Source organism: Orbicella faveolata, unplaced genomic scaffold (assembly GCF_042242905.1).
Source record: "Orbicella faveolata isolate gen_17 unplaced genomic scaffold, um_ofav_v1 contig_27, whole genome shotgun sequence".
Lineage (NCBI taxonomy): Eukaryota > Metazoa > Cnidaria > Anthozoa > Scleractinia > Merulinidae > Orbicella > Orbicella faveolata.
In genome coordinates, this window is record NW_028301555.1 from 9,824,976 (window position 1) to 9,844,753 (window position 19,778).

At 38.4% G+C, this 19,778-nt stretch overlaps 2 protein-coding genes across 2 annotated transcripts; both read right to left on the reverse strand.

Annotated features, from left to right (window-relative positions):
• Positions 1-1,300: 1,300 nt before the first annotated feature.
• On the reverse strand, positions 1,301-7,138 carry LOC110048045 (eukaryotic translation initiation factor 3 subunit K-like). Its single transcript, XM_089296789.1, has 9 exons — positions 7,051-7,138; positions 4,944-4,992; positions 4,719-4,768; positions 4,171-4,291; positions 3,742-3,816; positions 3,556-3,622; positions 2,752-2,829; positions 1,767-1,892; positions 1,301-1,426 (listed from the first exon to the last, which is right to left on the reverse strand). Exons 1-9 carry the CDS (start codon positions 7,101-7,103, stop codon positions 1,395-1,397), a joined length of 651 nt encoding a protein of 216 aa, XP_089152915.1. The 5' UTR covers positions 7,104-7,138; the 3' UTR covers positions 1,301-1,394.
• Positions 7,058-18,592, reverse strand: LOC110048012 (uncharacterized). Its single transcript, XM_089296788.1, has one exon. The coding sequence runs from the start codon at positions 12,398-12,400 to the stop codon at positions 11,741-11,743; it is 660 nt and encodes a 219-aa protein (XP_089152914.1). The 5' UTR covers positions 12,401-18,592; the 3' UTR covers positions 7,058-11,740.
• Positions 18,593-19,778: the final 1,186 nt, after the last annotated feature.

Consider the following 19,778-nt stretch of genomic DNA (forward strand, 5'->3'; position numbering starts at 1 on the left):
AGGTCACTAGGTTTTGTGCCCGTTGCCTTCAAAACATTTTTTGAGTTCTTTTTCAGGTTACACGACATCTTACGTCCTTACCTCGGTTAGGAACAATTTTGCGTTTATTTAAAGAACATACAAGGGAACGCTTTACTTCTTCACTGAACATATTCTTGCGCTATACTGATAAACTTATCCTACTTGTATTTAACTCCGCCTAGACGTTCCTTAGGAATATCTAGCCGGTCCCAAGCCCGGATAAAGGAGGAGGGTTGGACGTGTGGTTGACGACCCCACCCCGTAAAATACGACCTTTATTTAGAAACAGTACATTCAAGTCAAGCAACTGTGGGGAAACAAGGTACTCCGAGTAGAAGGTAGCACCCCGTACAAAGGGTGTTGACTGGCGGACGGAATACTATCTGATTCTTGTATTCTTTGACGTTATCAATAAATAAACAAGGCCTAGTGGTTTAATGGCGGCTGTGCAAATTATATTTGACTTCCTAGCCCCTTCTCTTCAGTTATAGGATCAGTCAGACGGGGAACTTCCTACGGCATCAACAACGAGAACGTAGCAGAGAAAACGTTAAATGAGCAGTGCAACGGCCCTGAAAATGAACTAGACATGTTTGAACATTTTCCTAGCAGTGATCGGCGAGACGACAAGCAAAAGGTCAGAAATTCCACCTTCAGGGCAAAAAGGGGTTATGTCTGGAATGGATATTTAATTTAGCGGCGCTTATCAGAGTAACTCAACAGCGTTTTAACCCCCTGTTACAGAAGAAGAATTTTCCAAGAGACAAAACACATGTCGAAGCTAGTCCACCTAATAATTTTTTCTAGCTCGCGGGAAACCTTGCGGGAATTCTGTGGAACCAATCCCTAGGGTGACCCTTTAATTAGCCTCAGTTTCTTTCTTACCCAGTTACCGGCTCATAACATTCCGTTTTCTAAGCTCGCTTTCAATACCCGAGTATAAGATTTCCCGTTTATAAGTCCAGTTAAAAGAAATTGATATATATTCTCAACGCTTCTAACCAACAAGAAAGCACTAGTAAAAAGGCAAAAACGTCTCTTACAGTCAGAAAAATACAACACTGGTCAGGCTGTTGGCCATCAGAAAGTTCTTTTCCGCTTCTGGAAGGCTGCTAACCCAGACGGATTTCCGGCCGGTGTTTTACGCAGCCGAAAAATGCGGCGCTTTACTAACATTCTCATGACGTAACATTGTTTTACGAAAAACACCTTCAACGGGAATCGCAGCACAAATGTTTTTGTTGAAGACTTTACGGTTAGAATTGATACTGCTACAACCATTGGTAAACTGGTTTTATTTTCTCAGCAGACTCGGTAAATACAGAAACCAGAAGTAACATCAGACGTGGAAATAAGTTATCAGCGCGAAACTTCTACTTGGCCGCGGCAATTATCCCAGCAACACCTGAAAAATAACGACATTAAACTCGGTTTGTGAGACGAGACTCTACAGAACACTAACACGCGGTAAGCGGCTTTTTTTGTAGTCGCAACCGTTGCGTGAGTGGACCTAACTGGGCAACAGGACCGTAAAACCCCACCCATCCCTTCCTTCATGCATAAGATTGCAGTTTTGTTGAGCGCATAGTGTCTTGAAATGTGCAAATGAGAACTCGGCACATCAAAGCAATATCCCCAAATTGATGAGTTTCCTCAAAATTTCTTATTTCCTCTGCTTTATGTGTTGATCAAGGAAAAATAGTGTCATTCATAATTTTTTCATTTAATTGGTCAGTAGAACTTACTCTCAAAGTCAATTTTCTCTGCAATATTCTTGGACTTGATATGAGCTTCCTGGTTGCAAACGAATACTTTTCCGTCGTCCTTGATTGTCCAGTTTTGAGCTTTTATCCAGTCATCAAGTTCTTCACCTGAAAATTGTTAACATAAACCACATGTAACAGAACCACTTCATAGATTGCTCTGAAATAAACTATGCTTTTTCAGCTCCATCCAGCCTGATGTAATTTTGTAATTTTACCTCTTTTACCTCTTGTAATTTTTTAATTTCAATTTTCTTTCGTTTAAAGTTATTTTTCTCGGTAAATTAGCATAATCTTGCTAGAGGCCTAATCAGCCTCATCATCCCGAGTTGAAATAAAGTTTATCTATCGATCTGTCTGTCTGTCTGTCTGTCTGTCTCTGTCTCTCTGTCTCTCTGTCTCTATCTATCTATCTATCTATCTATCTATCTATCTGTCTGTCTGTCTGTCTGTCTGTCTATCTATCTATCTACCAATATGTGGAAAAGGAACACTATGATGGCGACACTAAACCATGAACTGGCCTGCATGTTTAATCAACAGTCCAAGAACACTGGTTACTCATCACTGTGAATGAAAACCACTTCAACAATGGCCGGTTTACAGTTCTGTGAAATGTGTAACTGAGCCTCTGCATGAAAGTGAGGCCATGGTTGACGAGATTAGAAACTACAATAGCTAGCATGAGAACTGGATAAATTATATTTGAAAAGTTACAAATTTTGTATCATAACAATGTCAACTCTAGCCTTGCTTCTACTCAAAGGCCTGATCACCAAACACAGACCTGAAAAATGGGGGATTGCATTGTCAGTAGACAATAGTCCTGGGGAAAATTAAGAACATACCCTGAAAGTGAAATGACGGCAAAATAGACAAACAAAAAATGTACAAAATGTGTTAACTGGTCTCAACACAAACACTTCTGTCAGTGAAATGTTAATCTGTTGACAGTGATGAAACATACCTTGCAACCCTCCAAGAAGTTCTGATATAAGGTTTTTATCTATTGTTTGATATGTTATTCCTATGACATAACTGGCATCTATCAAAAAAAAAAGTTGTGAGCTAAAAATTAATACTACAAAAGGTAAGAAAGAGGTTCCTACTTGATCTAAACAAATGCAAACAATTAAGAACTCTTTGGGAACCATTTAGAATGCTCCTTTTGTCCATGGAAATGTTAGCCAGTATACTACAAATTCTAATGCTTGTTCCACGTGGCATTGTTCCAGGTGGGATATCCAGAAAAAGTTATGATTTGATCTTAATTGTAACATTTATCTAAAAGTAACAAAATACGTAATTGGTAGCCACTGAAGTCCAGAAGAATTGGTGTTATTTGACTAAACCTGGCTTAGCTGGAATGAACATCTGGCTACCACACTGATCAGCCTCTCATTTTTATTTGTGGCAGTCCAATAGTGAGCTGTTGCACTTGTTAATCCAGTTACCATCATCTACATGTAGTGTTTTTAGGGGAGCTACCTGATAAGCATTTCCTAATTTGTTTGACATTATGAAGACAACAGAATAACTTGTTTGTAATATGCTTATAATCAACAACATACCACTACAGTGGAATCCCGATTTCTCAAACTTTCGATTTTTTGAACCTCCTGAAAACTCAAACCAAAAGTCTCCCTCTCCTCAGTCAAACACTGTAATTTTACCCCTGATTTCATGAACTATCTGATTTTTCGAACCAGTTCTTGTTTCCCTTGGAGGTTCGAAAATCAGGAATCCACTGTACTTTCATCACAATACTCACATTTTCTTATTGCATCATGAAATCCTACAATGCCATCCACAAGTGAACTCTCTTCCTCTAAGTATTTCTGAAAAAAAGACCTAATTCTTACTTGCAACAACAGTTTGACCTCCCCTTGAAAGAAAGATTGAATTACTTTACTCATTAGTACCCTGTACATGATTATTGTTTGTATAAAACTCCTACCCAGGCCTCCAAAAAATTACATGTTTCCAGTAGCTCTGCGAGTCTAATGACACGTGCTATAGCTGGATCTTGTTGCTAAAATTAAATGTCAAGGTTATTAACAGTGATTTGCCCTCCAGGAAGTGGTTATTAAAAACTCAGATAAACACTGGTCACCAGAACCTAGTTTTCTTAATGCCCAATGGGATTAGAGTCAGCTTAAATTCAAAGTCAATCAAAACAGTGAACACTGCTATTATTTTGTTAGCTTAAATCATACCCAACAAGGGCTTTTCAGTTACAGTACTAGATAAATTATTATGAAATAAGCATTAATATTAGTAAAATACAATCATGAATATTACTTGCTTATTCATTCATTAAGTGATCATACTTTTACCGAATTCTAAATTTCATGGACCCTAATGTTGCTCTGACAACAAAGGATACATTGGCATCATCAATTAAACATCTGCACATGATGAAGTCGGCATTTGGTAATGTCATGAGAGCTTTCAGCAGGATCTGCATGGTGACTGTAGTTTGGTGATAGGCAGGGTTAAATTGATACCTAACATCAAAAAAAAAATCAATTTGTTAACCTGTTATTTGCAAAGTTTGTCTGTGAACACAGGCAAATTTCCAGCTGTTACATTCACCGAATTACTGCATTTGCAAACTACCTGAAAAAGTGCTTAATATGTGCTTAGTTTATAAAATATATCCAAAATTTTTAAAAACCAACACAACACAAAAATAATGCTCCATAACTTTCATTTCAGAAATGGCCACACTTCAGGATTTTGTGCCCACAGAAAAGATAGAATTACATTTCATGTCTCAAGGTTTCACTATAGCCTAACTCTGTGAGGTTTCAACACAACTTAAATCAAACAGCGTTGGTCTGTGGTTCATGTTTCCACAGCTTATTCTCTCAGCTTTCAAAACATTTCGATTTATAACTCTAGAAACAACCACAGAAATCATATGTTACTCACAATTTTAATACTGCTAGATTTGCATCCACATCATATGCATTATTATAAACCTAACAAAGACAATACGTGAAATAATGTGAAACACAATGTACCTTATAAAGACTCCACACAAGGGGATATTTTGTTGACCTTTATGCTACGTTTTGACTCAGAACTACTGGCATTAGCGACATTCAACTTCAGTTCACTACAAGTTAGTTTACCTAGGTCTTTAGATATTCATACCTGCAGATGAACATAGCTTTCAAGAGTTGTAAGATTTTCAGGGTTGTACCTAAAAATGTGACAAAATTGCCATTGTTAATTTAAGATTGAAATTTATAACTAGAGTGTAATCCCACTCTATGGACAACACACACTTAAAATACAGACACAATCTTATTTCAGGGAGCTTTGTTTATCCCAATGGAAAGCTCATACATGTTCTCTTACATTAGCCCCCTAAATACGGACACCATATCATATAGACAACCGACACTTTTCTTCGCCCCCAAGTGACACACTCTTGCATAAACTCAATTTAACTGATACTGATTATCTGTTCACTGAATAAAATCTGCTTATTGAACTCTTAAATGAAAGCTTTCTACAGGTTAATGTATTTTGTTCCTAAAAAAAGGTTACAAAATAGCCTTACTGTGTGACATGTTTGATGACTGTATCTTTCAGTCTGGTGTTTGACCCCCTGTAGACCCTGGTGCAAAACAGCTGACTATTTCAATAGGTATATGTTTCATTCAGTTTGAATCTAAATTACAGTTAGGACATTGAAAATTGTTCTCTTTCTTGCTTTAGTCTTTGAATAGATATAACAAGTGACTATTAATAACTCTCATGTCGATGCTGAGAGCCTAGTTAATACAGACACTCAGGTAACCCTAAAGTAACTGTTCTTTAGCTTTAAGATGTAGCCTTTACTTCCAGTTGTAATACGCTTTTTTATGTTATTGTTATTATATTTAAGCTTATTAATTTTCAGTTGTAACATGATGAATGATCACAGTTGTTAGAAGGCAATCACTTAACTGTAAGAGGTTAAGGCTGCGCTGTCTTGAAATTGAAGGAGCCATTTTAAGCTCACAAGCATAAAAATAAACTTGTCGACAAATGGACGATCGAGGGGAATCGGGAAGGGCATCTGTAACAGTTAACACATGAGTGACTGTCGTCGTTGTAAAGCTTATTGACAACCATAAATGGTCACGTACATTTTTCCCTCATATAACTAAAAGGGTTTGATCAGGACGTAACATGTCGATTATTTCGATAGTCGATAAAAATCAATCATTGTTGATTGTTGTCGATACTAATCAATTGACAAATATCGGAAATCGATAAAAGTCAATCACACAATTTATTGTGATTATCGACTTTGTTCGATTATGATTGATTTTGATCGATTTTGATCAATTTTGTTCGATTTCAATCAACAAGTATCCGAAATACAAAAAACGATGTATGGCATAGGCATACATAGGTTGCAGACTGGTACAACAGTCACAGGCACAAGGAGAAGCAAGGGGCATACAAACTGGGCAAATTTAGCCAACCTAGCGGAGAGGGAGGAGAGTCGTAGCAGCTTGTATTTGTCACATGTTGAACTGAGTAAAAACACTGATGAAATAAAATATCAATTTACTTTACTTTACTTCTTAATTACTTTGCTTGCCTCAATTTTATCCCGCATCTAGTCTAAACTTTGGCCCGTTCTGTCCCCCCGAAGAAACACGACTTCGAGTTCCCAGGATCTCTCATCTCTTCCGCCTAGAGAGACCCTGGGAATTAGGTTGGTTCGAGTTATGTTATAGATCGCGATTTAGTTCAGCTGAAACTGTTAATCGATCATTTCTCAAGGTAATTTAAACATTCAATTCTGTAATGAATAACAGACCACTTGGTTGTTCAGGTTTTTATTTAGGTTTATTGCCATACAGATTCACTTTCAAGCTGTTTACACTCGGCATAAAAAAAGTCATTGGAGCTATTATTGCTTTGGTCACTTGAATTTCGTAGCTGATTGAACCATTTGTCTGCATTTTTGTCGATAAAATCGATAATCAGTTGAAAATCTTGTGATTATCGACTTTTATCGACAAATTTAACTTGTCGATTGACAATTATCGACAAATGTCGAGTACTATCGACTTATCGACTACGTTTTCGATGATCGACTTTGATCGACATGTTACGTCCTGGTTTGATCCACGTGGATCGAGAGAATCATTGGGCTCCTAAGATGGGTCCCTAAACAGAAGATTGTTACACTAATCTATAAAATGTACACTTATTCGTTTTTCTACAAATTAATGGATACCGTTCCACTTTTTCTTACCTGTCTATTCCTTTCAAAAGTTGTGCCACTTTCGCTCGCATTTCTTCCGCCATCTTGGATGTCGAAAGATCAAAAACGGTTGTCCTGGGCTCTAAACAGCCTCACTTTCACTCTACGAGCAACGCGCGCGAGTTTGAAGAAATGGTTTGTGCGTGCCGCGGGCGGAGGATGGCGGCGAGATCTTGGTTTAGGAAAATTTGTTCGCTGATGGTTTCTTCAGTTCGTTGAGTTCGATTACTCTGTCGAAGACTGGAGCTAGAGGCAATGTGGCCGGGAAAAGCAAACGATGCACTAGACAGAAGACACTCCCACTCGAAGTCTGTCAAGTCTGTGCTCAAATGGCGCTGAGTACTGCTAGTGGACCTGGTCTTCGCTGTCATTTTAACGATACAGGTAAAAGAACGATATAAGGTGAAGAAAAAGAGAAAAGCGAAATCGTTCGACAATCAATCGTACACCAAAGCTTACGAATATCTGGTAGTGATATAGTTACAAACATGATCCCTAAGTAAAGATCGTGTCAATAATTAACCTACCCACTCTACGGACAACGCAACGTGAGGTTGAAATGGTTTGTGTTCAGAACTCTTCACTTCTTTATTTACACAAATTTACTGAGCGTAAAATCATAGCAGTGGCGATGTAGTGGTTGTTACTCTTCGTCAAGAGAAGATTCAGTACGCCGAGTGGTATAAAATCCAGCTCAAACTAAATATGTAACGCTAGCGATCAAATCCAGAAGAAAATACAGCCCAGTCAAACCTCTCCACAATGAGAGGTGGCCCTTATGAGGAGGTCGAGAGTGGTCGAGAGGTGGCCCTTATGAGGAGGTAGGGGTGTAATATGACACCCGTCTTTTTTTTTTTTTTTTCAGGGGTTGGATATTTAAAAAAAAATGCTTATTGTAGCATATAAATTTCTAACACAATAAAACAGAAACTAACGTCGCGCGGTGGGATCAAGTTTCGTGACCTTTTACAATATCATGGGTTTTGTAGACACCATTCCTCAGTCGTTGTTGAGAGGTTATTAAGGAGCTTAAGAAACCACGACGGCGACGCCGAGGACAACGTCGATAAAAAAATGATTTTATATTTTATCTACGAATTTCGCGACACCCTAATTTACTTTGTTTATCACTGTCAAAGCTATCACGAAACTGAATCTAGGACACATCGATAAATTCTAAATAAAAATTTAAAAAATTAGCCATCGTAGTTCACGTTCTCCAGACAACGCAGAACTTGGTCATTTCACGTTCTTGTTTTGCAGAGGACGGCAAAGAAATGTACCAAAAATTATAACGCACGTGCAAAGCCATTGTTCTGCTCATTAAGCCTTTTGTTTAGCACGTTGCCGTTGAAACATCTTTCCGAAGTCAAAACACATAGATCGTCTGAGGTACATTGTTGTAGTTGCGAGAACGTCGCTTGCGCTGTCCACGCATCACGCGACTAACACCCTCCAAGAACTGGTTACCATGTCTAAAAATAACTTAAGGAAAAGCACTTTTTTTTCCCGAAACTTTCTTTTTTTCTCCATAATTCTGTCCAATTGACCTATCTAAGTTTCTAACGAGCAAACTTTGGGCCGATAAACGATCTTATGCATTTTAGGTTAAGAGGGATTACCTTGGGTATAAGGCCTCTATCAGTTGGGATTCACTCTCTGGCTTACCTTGATCCTCTCTTGTCTTCGCACAATACAAATATTCAGCGATACAAAGGGGATTCGCTTCTCAACGAACCAGTTATATCACTTGACCCACAAAAGTGCATTCGTGACCGACCTTTTCGCAAACTACTTAAACTTAATACAAACAAGAGTAGAAAGAAAGCAACCCAAATTACAAGACATGCTTTTTTATTGCAATGGAGAGAGCTTTAGAGGATTTTTATAGAATTTTCTGCACATTTCGGCTTAAATTTTTCCCAAACACTGCATGAAGGCATGAATGACAAAGCAACTTTTCGTTGAAGCTCAACTGATGCAGTAGGCTTCATCTGAATCATTGGACGTCCGGTCTAAACCATCACCGCAAGTTTATGAAATGAAGTAAGGCTTGAGTCAGGGCACCCAGCGACGGGTTTTTCTCAAATGCTTTCAAACGCTGTTCAGTTTAGGCTATCTGGAGTGCTTCAGTTATAGCTCTATATGTTTATTTTAAGGACCCTTTGCTATAAAAATTTTATCCGTTCGGTCATTTTAGGGGAACTTGAGTCTTCTCGAATTTATTAGGGCTTTTTTTGTCTATTTCCCGAAAACCTTATCGTTAGGTATTGCCTTTCCTAAAATCATAGCTGACCTATTTCGGTACCCAAAACGACATTTTTATCACTTCACTTGACTTTAATTTACAACTGTAATCGCGTATCCAACAAGGGCGAATGGATTAGCTGCCTCAATCGACTGAATAATGTGGACATTTCAGTGAGATCTAAACGACGAGATAGTATGGAAAGGCGGGAAAGTTTGTCGCGCGTTGTTCAGTTTTTGAGTTGATGATTGCAGCTTGTCATGGAGGAAAGCGAGCGAGACAATTTCCTTCCGAAGTATTCTTCGCATAATCACCTCCAAAGGTGTCTACATTCCGGACATTTTGGCAAACGACAAAAAGTTAACGGGAAAATCCGATGAAGAGGCGTCGCTGAAAATTATACGCCTTTTCAAGTCAAACAAAGTAAGATCTTACTTGTTTACGCGACCGTCATAATCAAGAATTGACATTGTGTTGTTCACACAGGTGGTTCAGAATCGGTCAAGTTTACTGAAGTATAAAAACTACAAGACCCATATGTAAGGTAACAAACTTTACCCAAACTTTACAGGAATGCTTAGCTTAATTTTATGCCTAAAGATTAATTTGTTTTCACTAATTTGGATCCTCCCTTCGCCTTGGTTGTACTGCATTTAAGAACTCTTTCAATTAATCATTTCTGTCAAACTCTGAGTAGTTGAGTCAACTGTGAAGCCAAAGGTGCTGTTTTCAGCAATTTCTCCGTTCAGAAATCTAAATCAGAAAGCTGGAAATGTATTATCCGAGGTTTAGAATTTAATGTAAGATTTTGCATGGAGAATCTTTAGGAGCTGAAATATAAGAGTTTGTGTGGATATTAGTACTGAGACAAACTTGAAATCAATCAATGTGTGGATATTAAATTAACCAAAAAGACTATAAGATTTGAGCCAATTTTGGTTATTTACGCCATAGTCTTATTATAACACCGTAAGGTAAATAACCAAAATACGCTGAAGTTCAAGTTGACAGAGTGAAATGAACCGCAATTTTTAATGTACTGAAGGGGTTAAATCTCAAAACTGATAGCTGAGGCCCTGGGTTAATGACGCAAAGCTCATCAACCAAGTGAAAACTCGTGAATCTTCAAGGAAACCAGTTAACAGACAAACTTTCAATGGTGTATGCTGTGAAGGAAAAACGAATCGATTTAGCAGAGAATCAAAAAATGTCAATCAAGAAATGTTGGACGTTGGTTCTCTCGCAATGCACAGAAAATCCCCAGAAAGTGAATGTGGTCACTCAGTGTAAATTTTCCCAGTCAGCAGACTCCCACACACCCCTAGAGGTGGGCTAGCTGACCATTCCTACAACTCTTAGCAAAGTATTTCTCGGTAAATGATGAGTTATTTTGTAATCTACTCCCGTTTTTATCAAAGTTCATATACTAAGAACACAAATTTCGTTCGGTAGACGAAATGAGATGATCTATTCACGAATCTAATATGATTCGTGAAATGTTAGGTTATTGAAGGTCAGCTAGACTAAAACGTTGTTTTGAGTCCCGCCTCCAAATAACTTGAAGTTGATAATAGTAAATTAACTAACTTAGCGCGCTTGTGAAACTTTTTTGAGCACTTTGTAGGAGCATTTTAGTACTTTATCAGAGGTGCTGAAGTTCAAATGTCAATTTCACAAACTCGCTATGGCAGTAAATTTATCATTATTAGTTAATTAGAAAACTGATTATTTTGCTCATTCAATTTGGGTCATGGAGTTCTTTTCTTTGATACCAGGGAGCTTATTAAAACGAGAAGTGACTGTGGAATAAATCGGGTGATAACTGGTAAGTTAGAACTTGTTTTGACTAGTTAACTTAGATTTAAATAGTTCAATTCCTCCATCCTTAGTGATGCATATATTCTTACATAGTACGTTATAAGAGACGTTAAGAAATACCCCGATTGGAATGTGGACTCACATAATGTCTTGCCTTCATAATGATACGTCCACAAACAATGATAACGATTCATGCAACGAGCGTCAATACTCGTTCCGGGGCCCCGGCCCACTTCTGTACTCGGTTAAAGAAGGGTTAAAGAAGTAAGGTTACTTTTCCGTTGTTTTCTGTTCTGGATTTTCGGTGGCTTCTGTCCACCTTCATCAAAATAGCAATGTTAAGGTTCGTTACTACCCGCACCACAAGCCCGTGTGCCGCCGGTTTATTGGTTTTTAAAATCAACAGTATGTAAGCCCGAGGGAACGGTGATGTCAAAAGTCTAGTGCCACGACTCCAAGGAAAGCCTCTTGTACTAGTTTGTAACACAGCGTTCTAGCCCGCGTGAGCTCCACGAGCGCTTGCTTTCCCCGACGTAGGTGAATGTATAGTCATGGCAGCTTACTTTGTAGACGATCCCTTGGACTCGGTCGAACTTTTGTCGGTCCTGGGGCTTTTTAAATATGTGACCCAGTGTTCTCACTGGCCTCAAGGCTGCCATGCCGAACGTGAGATTTTCGGACGACGCCGCCCACGCGATCAGATGCGCCTTTTACGTAAAGAAGGATCACAAACCCCAGTGGCCTCTCAGCCTTGTTGTTAGGATATTTCCTTAACAGACTACCAGGATAACCACTCGCTTTTAAATCGTTTAAAACGCATTCCCGCTCTTCCGTTCTTAGTACAGGACGCGGAGGGAAGAAGAGGCTGGCTCCCGTTGAAGAGTGTTTCCACCGCGGCAGCTTCCTTGTGTTGCCTGTGTTGCGGGTTTGGGTTGATTTTCTGTTAACATCAGTCGCTATGGAACCATCGCTCAACACGGTTATTCGTGAGTCCAAAAAGGAAATACTCTGACCCTTGTTAGTCTGACATGCGCACTCTATTGTGAATTGGATGTTACCGTCAATAGAGTTCAGATGCTGGTGGAGAAGGTCTGCGTCTGTTCTCATCAAACGTACGTTGCAGTTGTCCACATACCTTAGCTCCACCACCGACGTGGAGCAACTGGAGACTGAGGCAGACGCTGCTCGTTCCTCTACGTTGGCCATGACAAGATCTGCGGCCATTGCGCTGACTGGTAACCCGATTGCGCAACCAAACACTTGCTGGTATTGCATCCCCTGATAAGTGAAGAAGCTATTTCCCAGTAATAATTCCAGAAAGTCTATAACTGCCTGCGACTCACTGAAGACAGGTGTTTCTTTCTATCCATCGGAGCTTCGGTTTTACAACGTCAATTGCCAACTTTACAGGGATGGAAGTGAAAAGTAAAACGACATCAAAGAATACGAGTTCCTCATCGTCAGTGACCCGTTGGCTAAGCACGAACTCTGCAAATTCAGTTGAGTTGCGCACGGTATACTGGTCATCCACTTGTAAGGTTCTGAGTATCTTCGCCACGTACTTAGATACCTGGAATATAGGTGCAGCAATGCAACTGTTTCTTGGTCTCAGGGAGACGCAATTCAACTCCGCTGGGATCAGTTATGAAATGGTCGTTATCTGGTTGAGGCTCCTCGTTATGAAATTTTGGAAGTCCATAAAAAGATGCAGAGTTTGGACCGGAAACTTGAAGTTTCTTATACTCCTCCTCGGAAAAGTTGCCTGACTTGTTAAGGTCTTGCAGCTTCCTCTGCAGATCTGATACACTTCTTGTAGTGGGGTTCCGTCGTTTGTCCGTAATTGGCTGGTCAGTCTTGGAGCATTGTATTGATTTACTCTCGTTAATCGGACTTGTTCATCACCACGACACACTTTATCTCTCGCTGGACTCTGTTGCATTCATAATTGTGTAACTACTGAAAAATAAGGCCTCTTAGAAAAAGAAAGAAAAAAAGAAAAAAGAATGGGGAAGCCGAGTTACCAGTAGAACTTTGAATTGGTTTAGTTTCCATTCCATTTTCGGGACGGACCGTGTTACGTAACTTACCGTACTGATTAAAAATATTCTGTCGGCCTTTTTGTAGTTTTTGAAGCATCTTAGATTTTAGGTTCTTTTTACTCAGCTTTGGCGCCAGAGATTGTAAATGTTGTTGATGTGACAAGGACTGGTGACGATGACGCTGTACTCAGGGTACATTGCTTAGCCGTTTTTCTTATATAGTTTTGAAATATTTTCGTGTTTACTATTCTTAGGAAGTAGATCAGGTAATGTGAGCTCAAAATCCCTTTTGTTTCTTTGACCAGAAATTTCTTCATCGGAAGTTGCCTTTTCAATGTAAGGGTCCGGACAGTGAGATCTTTCAAATAAAAGAAAACAAAAGAAAAAAAAAAACACATTGTGGTCAAAAATGGAGTGAGTGGGGATATGCTGCAAGAAAACATTGCTAATACTACCCAGCATGTCACTGCTCCATGCATTTCTTCCTTTTTTCGCTATATTCACTTCATAATTCTGCCATTAAATTGTAATAAATAATTTTCTTTTTAATCTAAAAAAAAAAAAGATTAATAAAGATGCTAAGCAAAAGTGCCTATATAGGCTCCCCTTTTTTCTGTCCCATATCGGAACCAAAGCCCCCTTTCATTTCTCCTTTACCTAAAAACGTTGTTCTTTTAATGTGGTGAAGTAAGATGGTAGCCACCGGCTTTATCACTTAGTAACCGTTATTTTAGATGCTTACTTGTGCAAAATTTGTCCAGTAATGGTAAAAATTCGATTAAGCACCAGAGGGGTTTGTTAAATTTTGTGTTTAAAATGGTACTTTACATCGGAAATATTGGGGTGTCGTTTGTTAGAATAGCGTTGATATTAAGACTTGATTTAGTAACGACCCTGATTACCATCCATTATGGTAGAGGCGGAGGGGGGGAGGGGTTCAGCATGATAGTACGGTTAGTACGTAGCTCGCATTACAACATGTATTTACAAGACTCGTCTAAGGCGACAAAACGATCAGGTTTTACTCATGCACAATTTCTTATCTGACGGAGGCTTCTAGAATCATTTTCACCCTCAATGAAATATTTGCCTTGGCTGAAGAAATATTACAAAACTTAATGGAAATGAATGTTTGAGTACATCAGATGAGTTATGGAGAGGATGTCAGTGTCGGTGACCAAAATGTGATTCAAGACAGATACAAAGTTGTATAAAATTCCAATTCAGAAATTAATTCTTCTTTAAAACAAATGTGAAAATTAAGCTCTTTCTGCCCAAACAACATTTCGAGAGTCGTTAAATGATATTAAATCTAAAAATATATAGCTCGCGGTTTCAACAAAGCAATTTTCGCGGTGATCTAGTCTATTTATGCAACCTTCCAATGATAGCAACATAATAATAAAGTAAACAGAACATCGACCATAGAATTCTTGCCGTTCGCCACGGCTCTAGGGAAAAACCAACAAAGAAAGCAATTAAAGAAACAAGCCAACTGCTTTAATATGACAACGTCCTTCAAAATAATATTATATCATTTTCATAAGAAATGGATTTTTAAATTCTCATCTCCTATTCTCATTTTCTTTGCGGAATCATTCTCAGGCGTAACAAGACAAATCAAGCTGGCTATACCGGGCAACACAACGTTGCCCAAATGTTCAGTTTTTATCATAATCTTTGTGTCAGTGAAGGGTACTAGTATTTCAGCAAGACTCTGCTATTCATAGGAGCGGAGATTCACTAAAAAGAATTATTTGCCCTGTCACCAAATGAAAACAAAAGAAGCAGTCATTTATTTCAATTTTCCTTCACAAATAGATTCATGGGTTGCTTGGATATAAGTTCAAAAGCCCATTTTCAATTTAGTTGTGCGGTACCACAGGAAATATTTACGAACCGCCTCGGTCAATTTTTACCTCACTTTTTTAAATGCATTTTTGTTCTCATAATTTTTTTTCCGGTTGTGAGATGTCTTCTGACATCACTGAAGTAACATATGATTTTAACACTGACAATTTCCTTGTTCATTTGTCAGCTGTGCGGCGGAGCTTTCTGCAAACATTTCACAACGCTTGTTTGTTCCATTAGAACAGAAACTTTGCAAGATCTTCCATTGTTGAAAATGTCTATTGCACAAAAAAGCCGGTGACGAGCTGTCATTTGAAGCATGATCAATCCACGTAAGTCTATTCATGACATACGCAAGCAGAAAGGGAGACTTTTGCCCTTGAATAAAGAGTTATTTTATCATATTGTGAAGCTGAATACACTCGCAGATGCACTGGAATAATTATAATATTATCGAAAAAGGCAAAGAAAAAAAAAGGAAAGGAGTGCACATAAATTGACGAGAGCAGGAAAGAAATTGAAGCAAACAAAGCACTGAACTGCTTCTCTTGCACTCAGACTTTGAAATGAATAATAACAATCTTACGGCCAAGTAAATCGACAATGAACAAAATTAAAGCATTTTAAGCTGCTTCTTGATGTAATTTACAAAACGATGTTTAGGGTAAAGAAGAATCTTGAAAATAAGCGATACTAAAAAAGAAAGAAAACAGAACACCAAATGGCAAACTGCCTACGAACTGAAGCACCATATCTACCTTGTGATCTTTACGTTCACTACTAAACCAACTGTGAACTAAAATATTGGTATGGAGTAGACATCATGGATAATTCATGAACAGCCTGCTATATGCTGTGATACAGGGCGAGAATAACATGTCGGTCGTCTAGACGCGTCAAATGCCTTTTAGATGTAGCAAACATGGTTTCCTTTCGAACAGAGCGGTGAAGTTAGTCAAGGGTTTTCTCGCATCTTGTTCCAAGATTGTGTGCGTCATTATGATTAGTTTACGCTTATTTACATTCACGACATGAATACAATTTTACCATCACTTTTCGCTCGAAGAAAACAACCACAAAAAATGGAATTCACGAAAAAAGACGGCAGATGTTCTTAATTTCTGCAGTAAATACACTTGCAGTTACTAGGACGTTCTACTCACTGATTTCTGACTTGACTTCAAGTTTGCCCGAAGGACAATATTTTCGGAGAATGTTTGTCCTAGGAGTCTTCCATAGCCCAATATTTGTAATTCCACTCAAACGTTGGTCATTCTATCACTTTATGAATACTCTACGGATTACTTGTTAAATTAGAACCCCCGATTTTCTCAGTGTCACGATGCTCTCGCGCTGAACGCGAATGGACCGAGCTCATTCGAAAGAAACCTTGGAATTTCCCAGTAACAAAATTAAGCGTTGCAGTTATTACGCTAGTTGTTTTGTCTCGCTCGACTTTCAAGACAATAACCTTTTCTTGATTTCGTAACCCAAGATCGTGCTCCCAAACAAGTTGAAATAATGTGGCGAAGAACCTAACTGCCCAGTTATATCCGACATTTCTTTCTTTGTAAGTGTTCATCACAGTAGTCATATTGCGCTTTAGAGCCCCGGGTTTAGAGCATAGAACCGTAGCCCTAAATTCAGCCTCCTTTGCCTTTACTTTTGTTTTCACCGAGTAAATGTTTTGGACAATCTTAGTTACATGTTCAAACTTTTGGATTTGATCACAGCTTTAGCATGCAGCAGAATTGAAGCAGCAGTTTGCTGTTGTGTGGTTTGTGAGTAAGGAGTTGTTTGGTATTGCCGGCTGCCGTCAAAATCATGAAAGCTGACTCCCAGGTTATATATGCTTTTCACTTCTGGTGAAGAGGAGAGACACAATGAGTAGCTTTAGCGCAAGAAACTTGATTAACGTTTCCTCGACAACAATATAGGACAGTTGTTTCCAATGTTATACTAGGTTTTACAAGCGGAGCGAAGTCCTCGAGGGAAAGGCATGACATTGCTTAACTGCTTACGATCGGTGGCTAATGTGAAGTTCCTATTCATGAGATGTTTTCTCTTCTAAAACAAATTCATTATTCAGTGAAATGTTTTCTCTTCGCTGAGCCTTGAAGTCCACAAAATATTTAACTCACTAACAGCAAACCAAACCGCCCCAGTTCTAAGTCAACAGAATTCAAAATTTATAAGTTTATTTTTCTAACTTGTTTGAATTCGTTTTTTTTGTACATCGAGCGAAATCAAACAATTACAATAATCTATTGCACGATCCAGATTACGAAAATGGCGGACTTTGGCATTAGTTGGGCCAGACCTACCCAGGGCTTAAGCAAGAAAGATAATTAAAATTCACGGCTACCTTATCAACCGAGTCCCCAGTTTGGAATTTTGCTTCACATTTATTAAAGTACACTAGCAAAATTGGCTGTCAAGTTTTTTGAGACGCCTACATAAAATTCAAACGACGGTGATGATGGCTTTGTTTTAGGGGGAACATGCTAAAGTGAAAATTGTTTTTGCCATTCAATTAGACGCCGTGGAATACAATTGGTATTAAAAGACAAGCGAGAAATATCTTTTATTTTAAAAAAATGGAAAGAGATGACGATAAACATTATTTCTTTGACTAATAACATGCCGTAAGACAAAGGATTTGAATGAGTGTCAACCCCTGAACAAACGACTCGATTGATCTGGGAAGGTGTGTAAACGAAGGTCCGAGTCTACTTTTAATTGCGACGAATTACTTTTATGCAAAAATCGATGAGGTTTGCGTATGACGAACATAGGGTCATTTCTAATCCCGAGAAGCGACAGTTTGGCTGTCACTTTTTCCCACGCAAAAAAATCAATTTACTTCTAAACAAACAAACGGCTAAAACAAAAGGCTTTTCACAGCTTCCCACTTCATGAAAAACTGAAGTAATGCTACCAAGCTAAAACAGCATACCTCTATTCATTTGAAAAATATCAATGTGAGGGGTATCAGTTGAGAGAGCTTAAAAAGTTAGCGTTTGCAACTCACAATTTCAACAACTAATATTCGAGAACAAATATTTTTGTGCCGTGTTTGTGTACGATATGTCTATGTACAGCAAAATCCTCTTTTGAGGGGTAATACATGTTATATGTTTGCTTCCCAACAAACCGCTCCCAAATATTTTTTCTAGCGTTTCTCCGCGTGCGTTTTGAAATTTGGAGCAAAAATGCCTCTCCCGCACGCAAAAACATTGCCCTGCTAATATGTCAATCTGCGGAAGTTAGGAAAGCCCTCCTCGAAGCCTGTGATTATGCAAAAATGTACCTCTCTAATAAATAAAGAATCATGCGTGAAAGAACTGTTCATAAATTCAACGGACTTTTTGATAAAGAGTTGACAACATGTGTCACACAAGCCTTAATGTGTTTATTAAGAAAAAATAGAATTTGTTCTACGCAGTGGATAAGATTTGCAAAGGTGGCGTGAAATTAAATGTTAGCTCAGAAAGGTACCACAGCGCCGTTTTTTGTGTTGAGTACCTTACCAGAAGAAATTTAATCAAAGATAAAAGAGTTGCATGTCCATGGTAGTGGAAGATTCTTCCGTAACTGATCCCTTCATTGTCTCTATTGTGATTTTGTGTCGGAAATTATTAAGTTTTGCAAAAACTTCGACTGTCTTCAAGAAAAAAAAACATCCCTGTTCATAATCGCAGCGAAATTTGCTTTTATACAATTTCAAGTGTTTTTAGGTAAGTAATATATCAAACATCACTTATACGAAACTCCCAGTGTTTCATCCCAACGATGAGTAGCCTGGATTCATTATCATTTAAACGAGAGAATAATTATTTTGATCGGTATTTCCATTTCATTTCAAGCAGAAATGTAAAACAAACCATTTGCTTTAAGATTGCTACATCGTGGTGAGATCTCAGTTGTTTTATTTGATCACGTTTTCTGTTTGTACCGACAAAGACTCTACTGCAAATTAATTGACAGAAAGCGCCCATTGTGTAGCGAATTTACCAATAATCAGAACATCACCGCGAATATTAGGCTCCGATTCAAAGGCTTTTGAAAAGGCATAATAGGACAATTTTGTAATTAAAACCGACCTCACACCTCTATATGACAACAGAAATCGAAAAGTTCCGGGTTTAAGGGACGGAGAAGCAGTGTACGCCTCACTGAATGATCGCTGGATATTGCTAGAAACTTGGCTGTAATGTATGATTGAAAATCGGTCTACTTTTCTTTGGAGAAATAGCGTTTTAACTAATATTAATACAAAGAAAGTAATGTACTAACAATAAAGAGACAAAGAACAACCAACGGCTGTAAGATAAATTGTGGTTTATTACAATTTCATTGCTTCAACTATTTCTTTACAACGATGGGATTAGCGTTGTAAAGACAATTTTGTAAAACAAAGCGGCAAACACGTGAAATACAAAAGGAAAACTTTTAACTACAATGGTGAGGCTTAAGTTAGCTTAACTTTCTCTCTTGTCTTTCTTGAACGTGGGAACTCTGTTAGCTAGTTTTGGCTTGCTCTAGCAAGCAGGAAATTGAAAACTCATTTTTTTGCGCTGACTACCAAATTAGTTAAGTGCCTGGAGACTGACCTATTGTCACAGCTGCGGTCTTGGGTCGAGTCTATTTTTTTGTAACAAGTTCCCGCATACAGATAGAGTTGTGGCCAAATTACAATGAAGAAAAGACAGTTTAAAGTCAAAACAAAGTAGTAGGGATCGAAAGTCTTCCTTTTACTAACT

Coding starts and splice junctions, on each gene's coding strand:
- LOC110048045 (XM_089296789.1), bottom strand. CDS start 7,103: ATGGCGGAAGAAATGCGAGCGAAAGTGGCACAACTTTTGAAAGGAATA. Junction 4,769..4,943: donor AAAGCTATGTTCATCTGCAG/GTATGAATATCT, acceptor TGTCTTTGTTAG/GTTTATAATAATGCATATGA. Junction 4,292..4,718: donor AATCTAGCAGTATTAAAATT/GTGAGTAACATA, acceptor TTTTGATGTTAG/GTATCAATTTAACCCTGCCT.
- LOC110048012 (XM_089296788.1), bottom strand. CDS start 12,400: ATGCAATACCAGCAAGTGTTTGGTTGCGCAATCGGGTTACCAGTCAGC.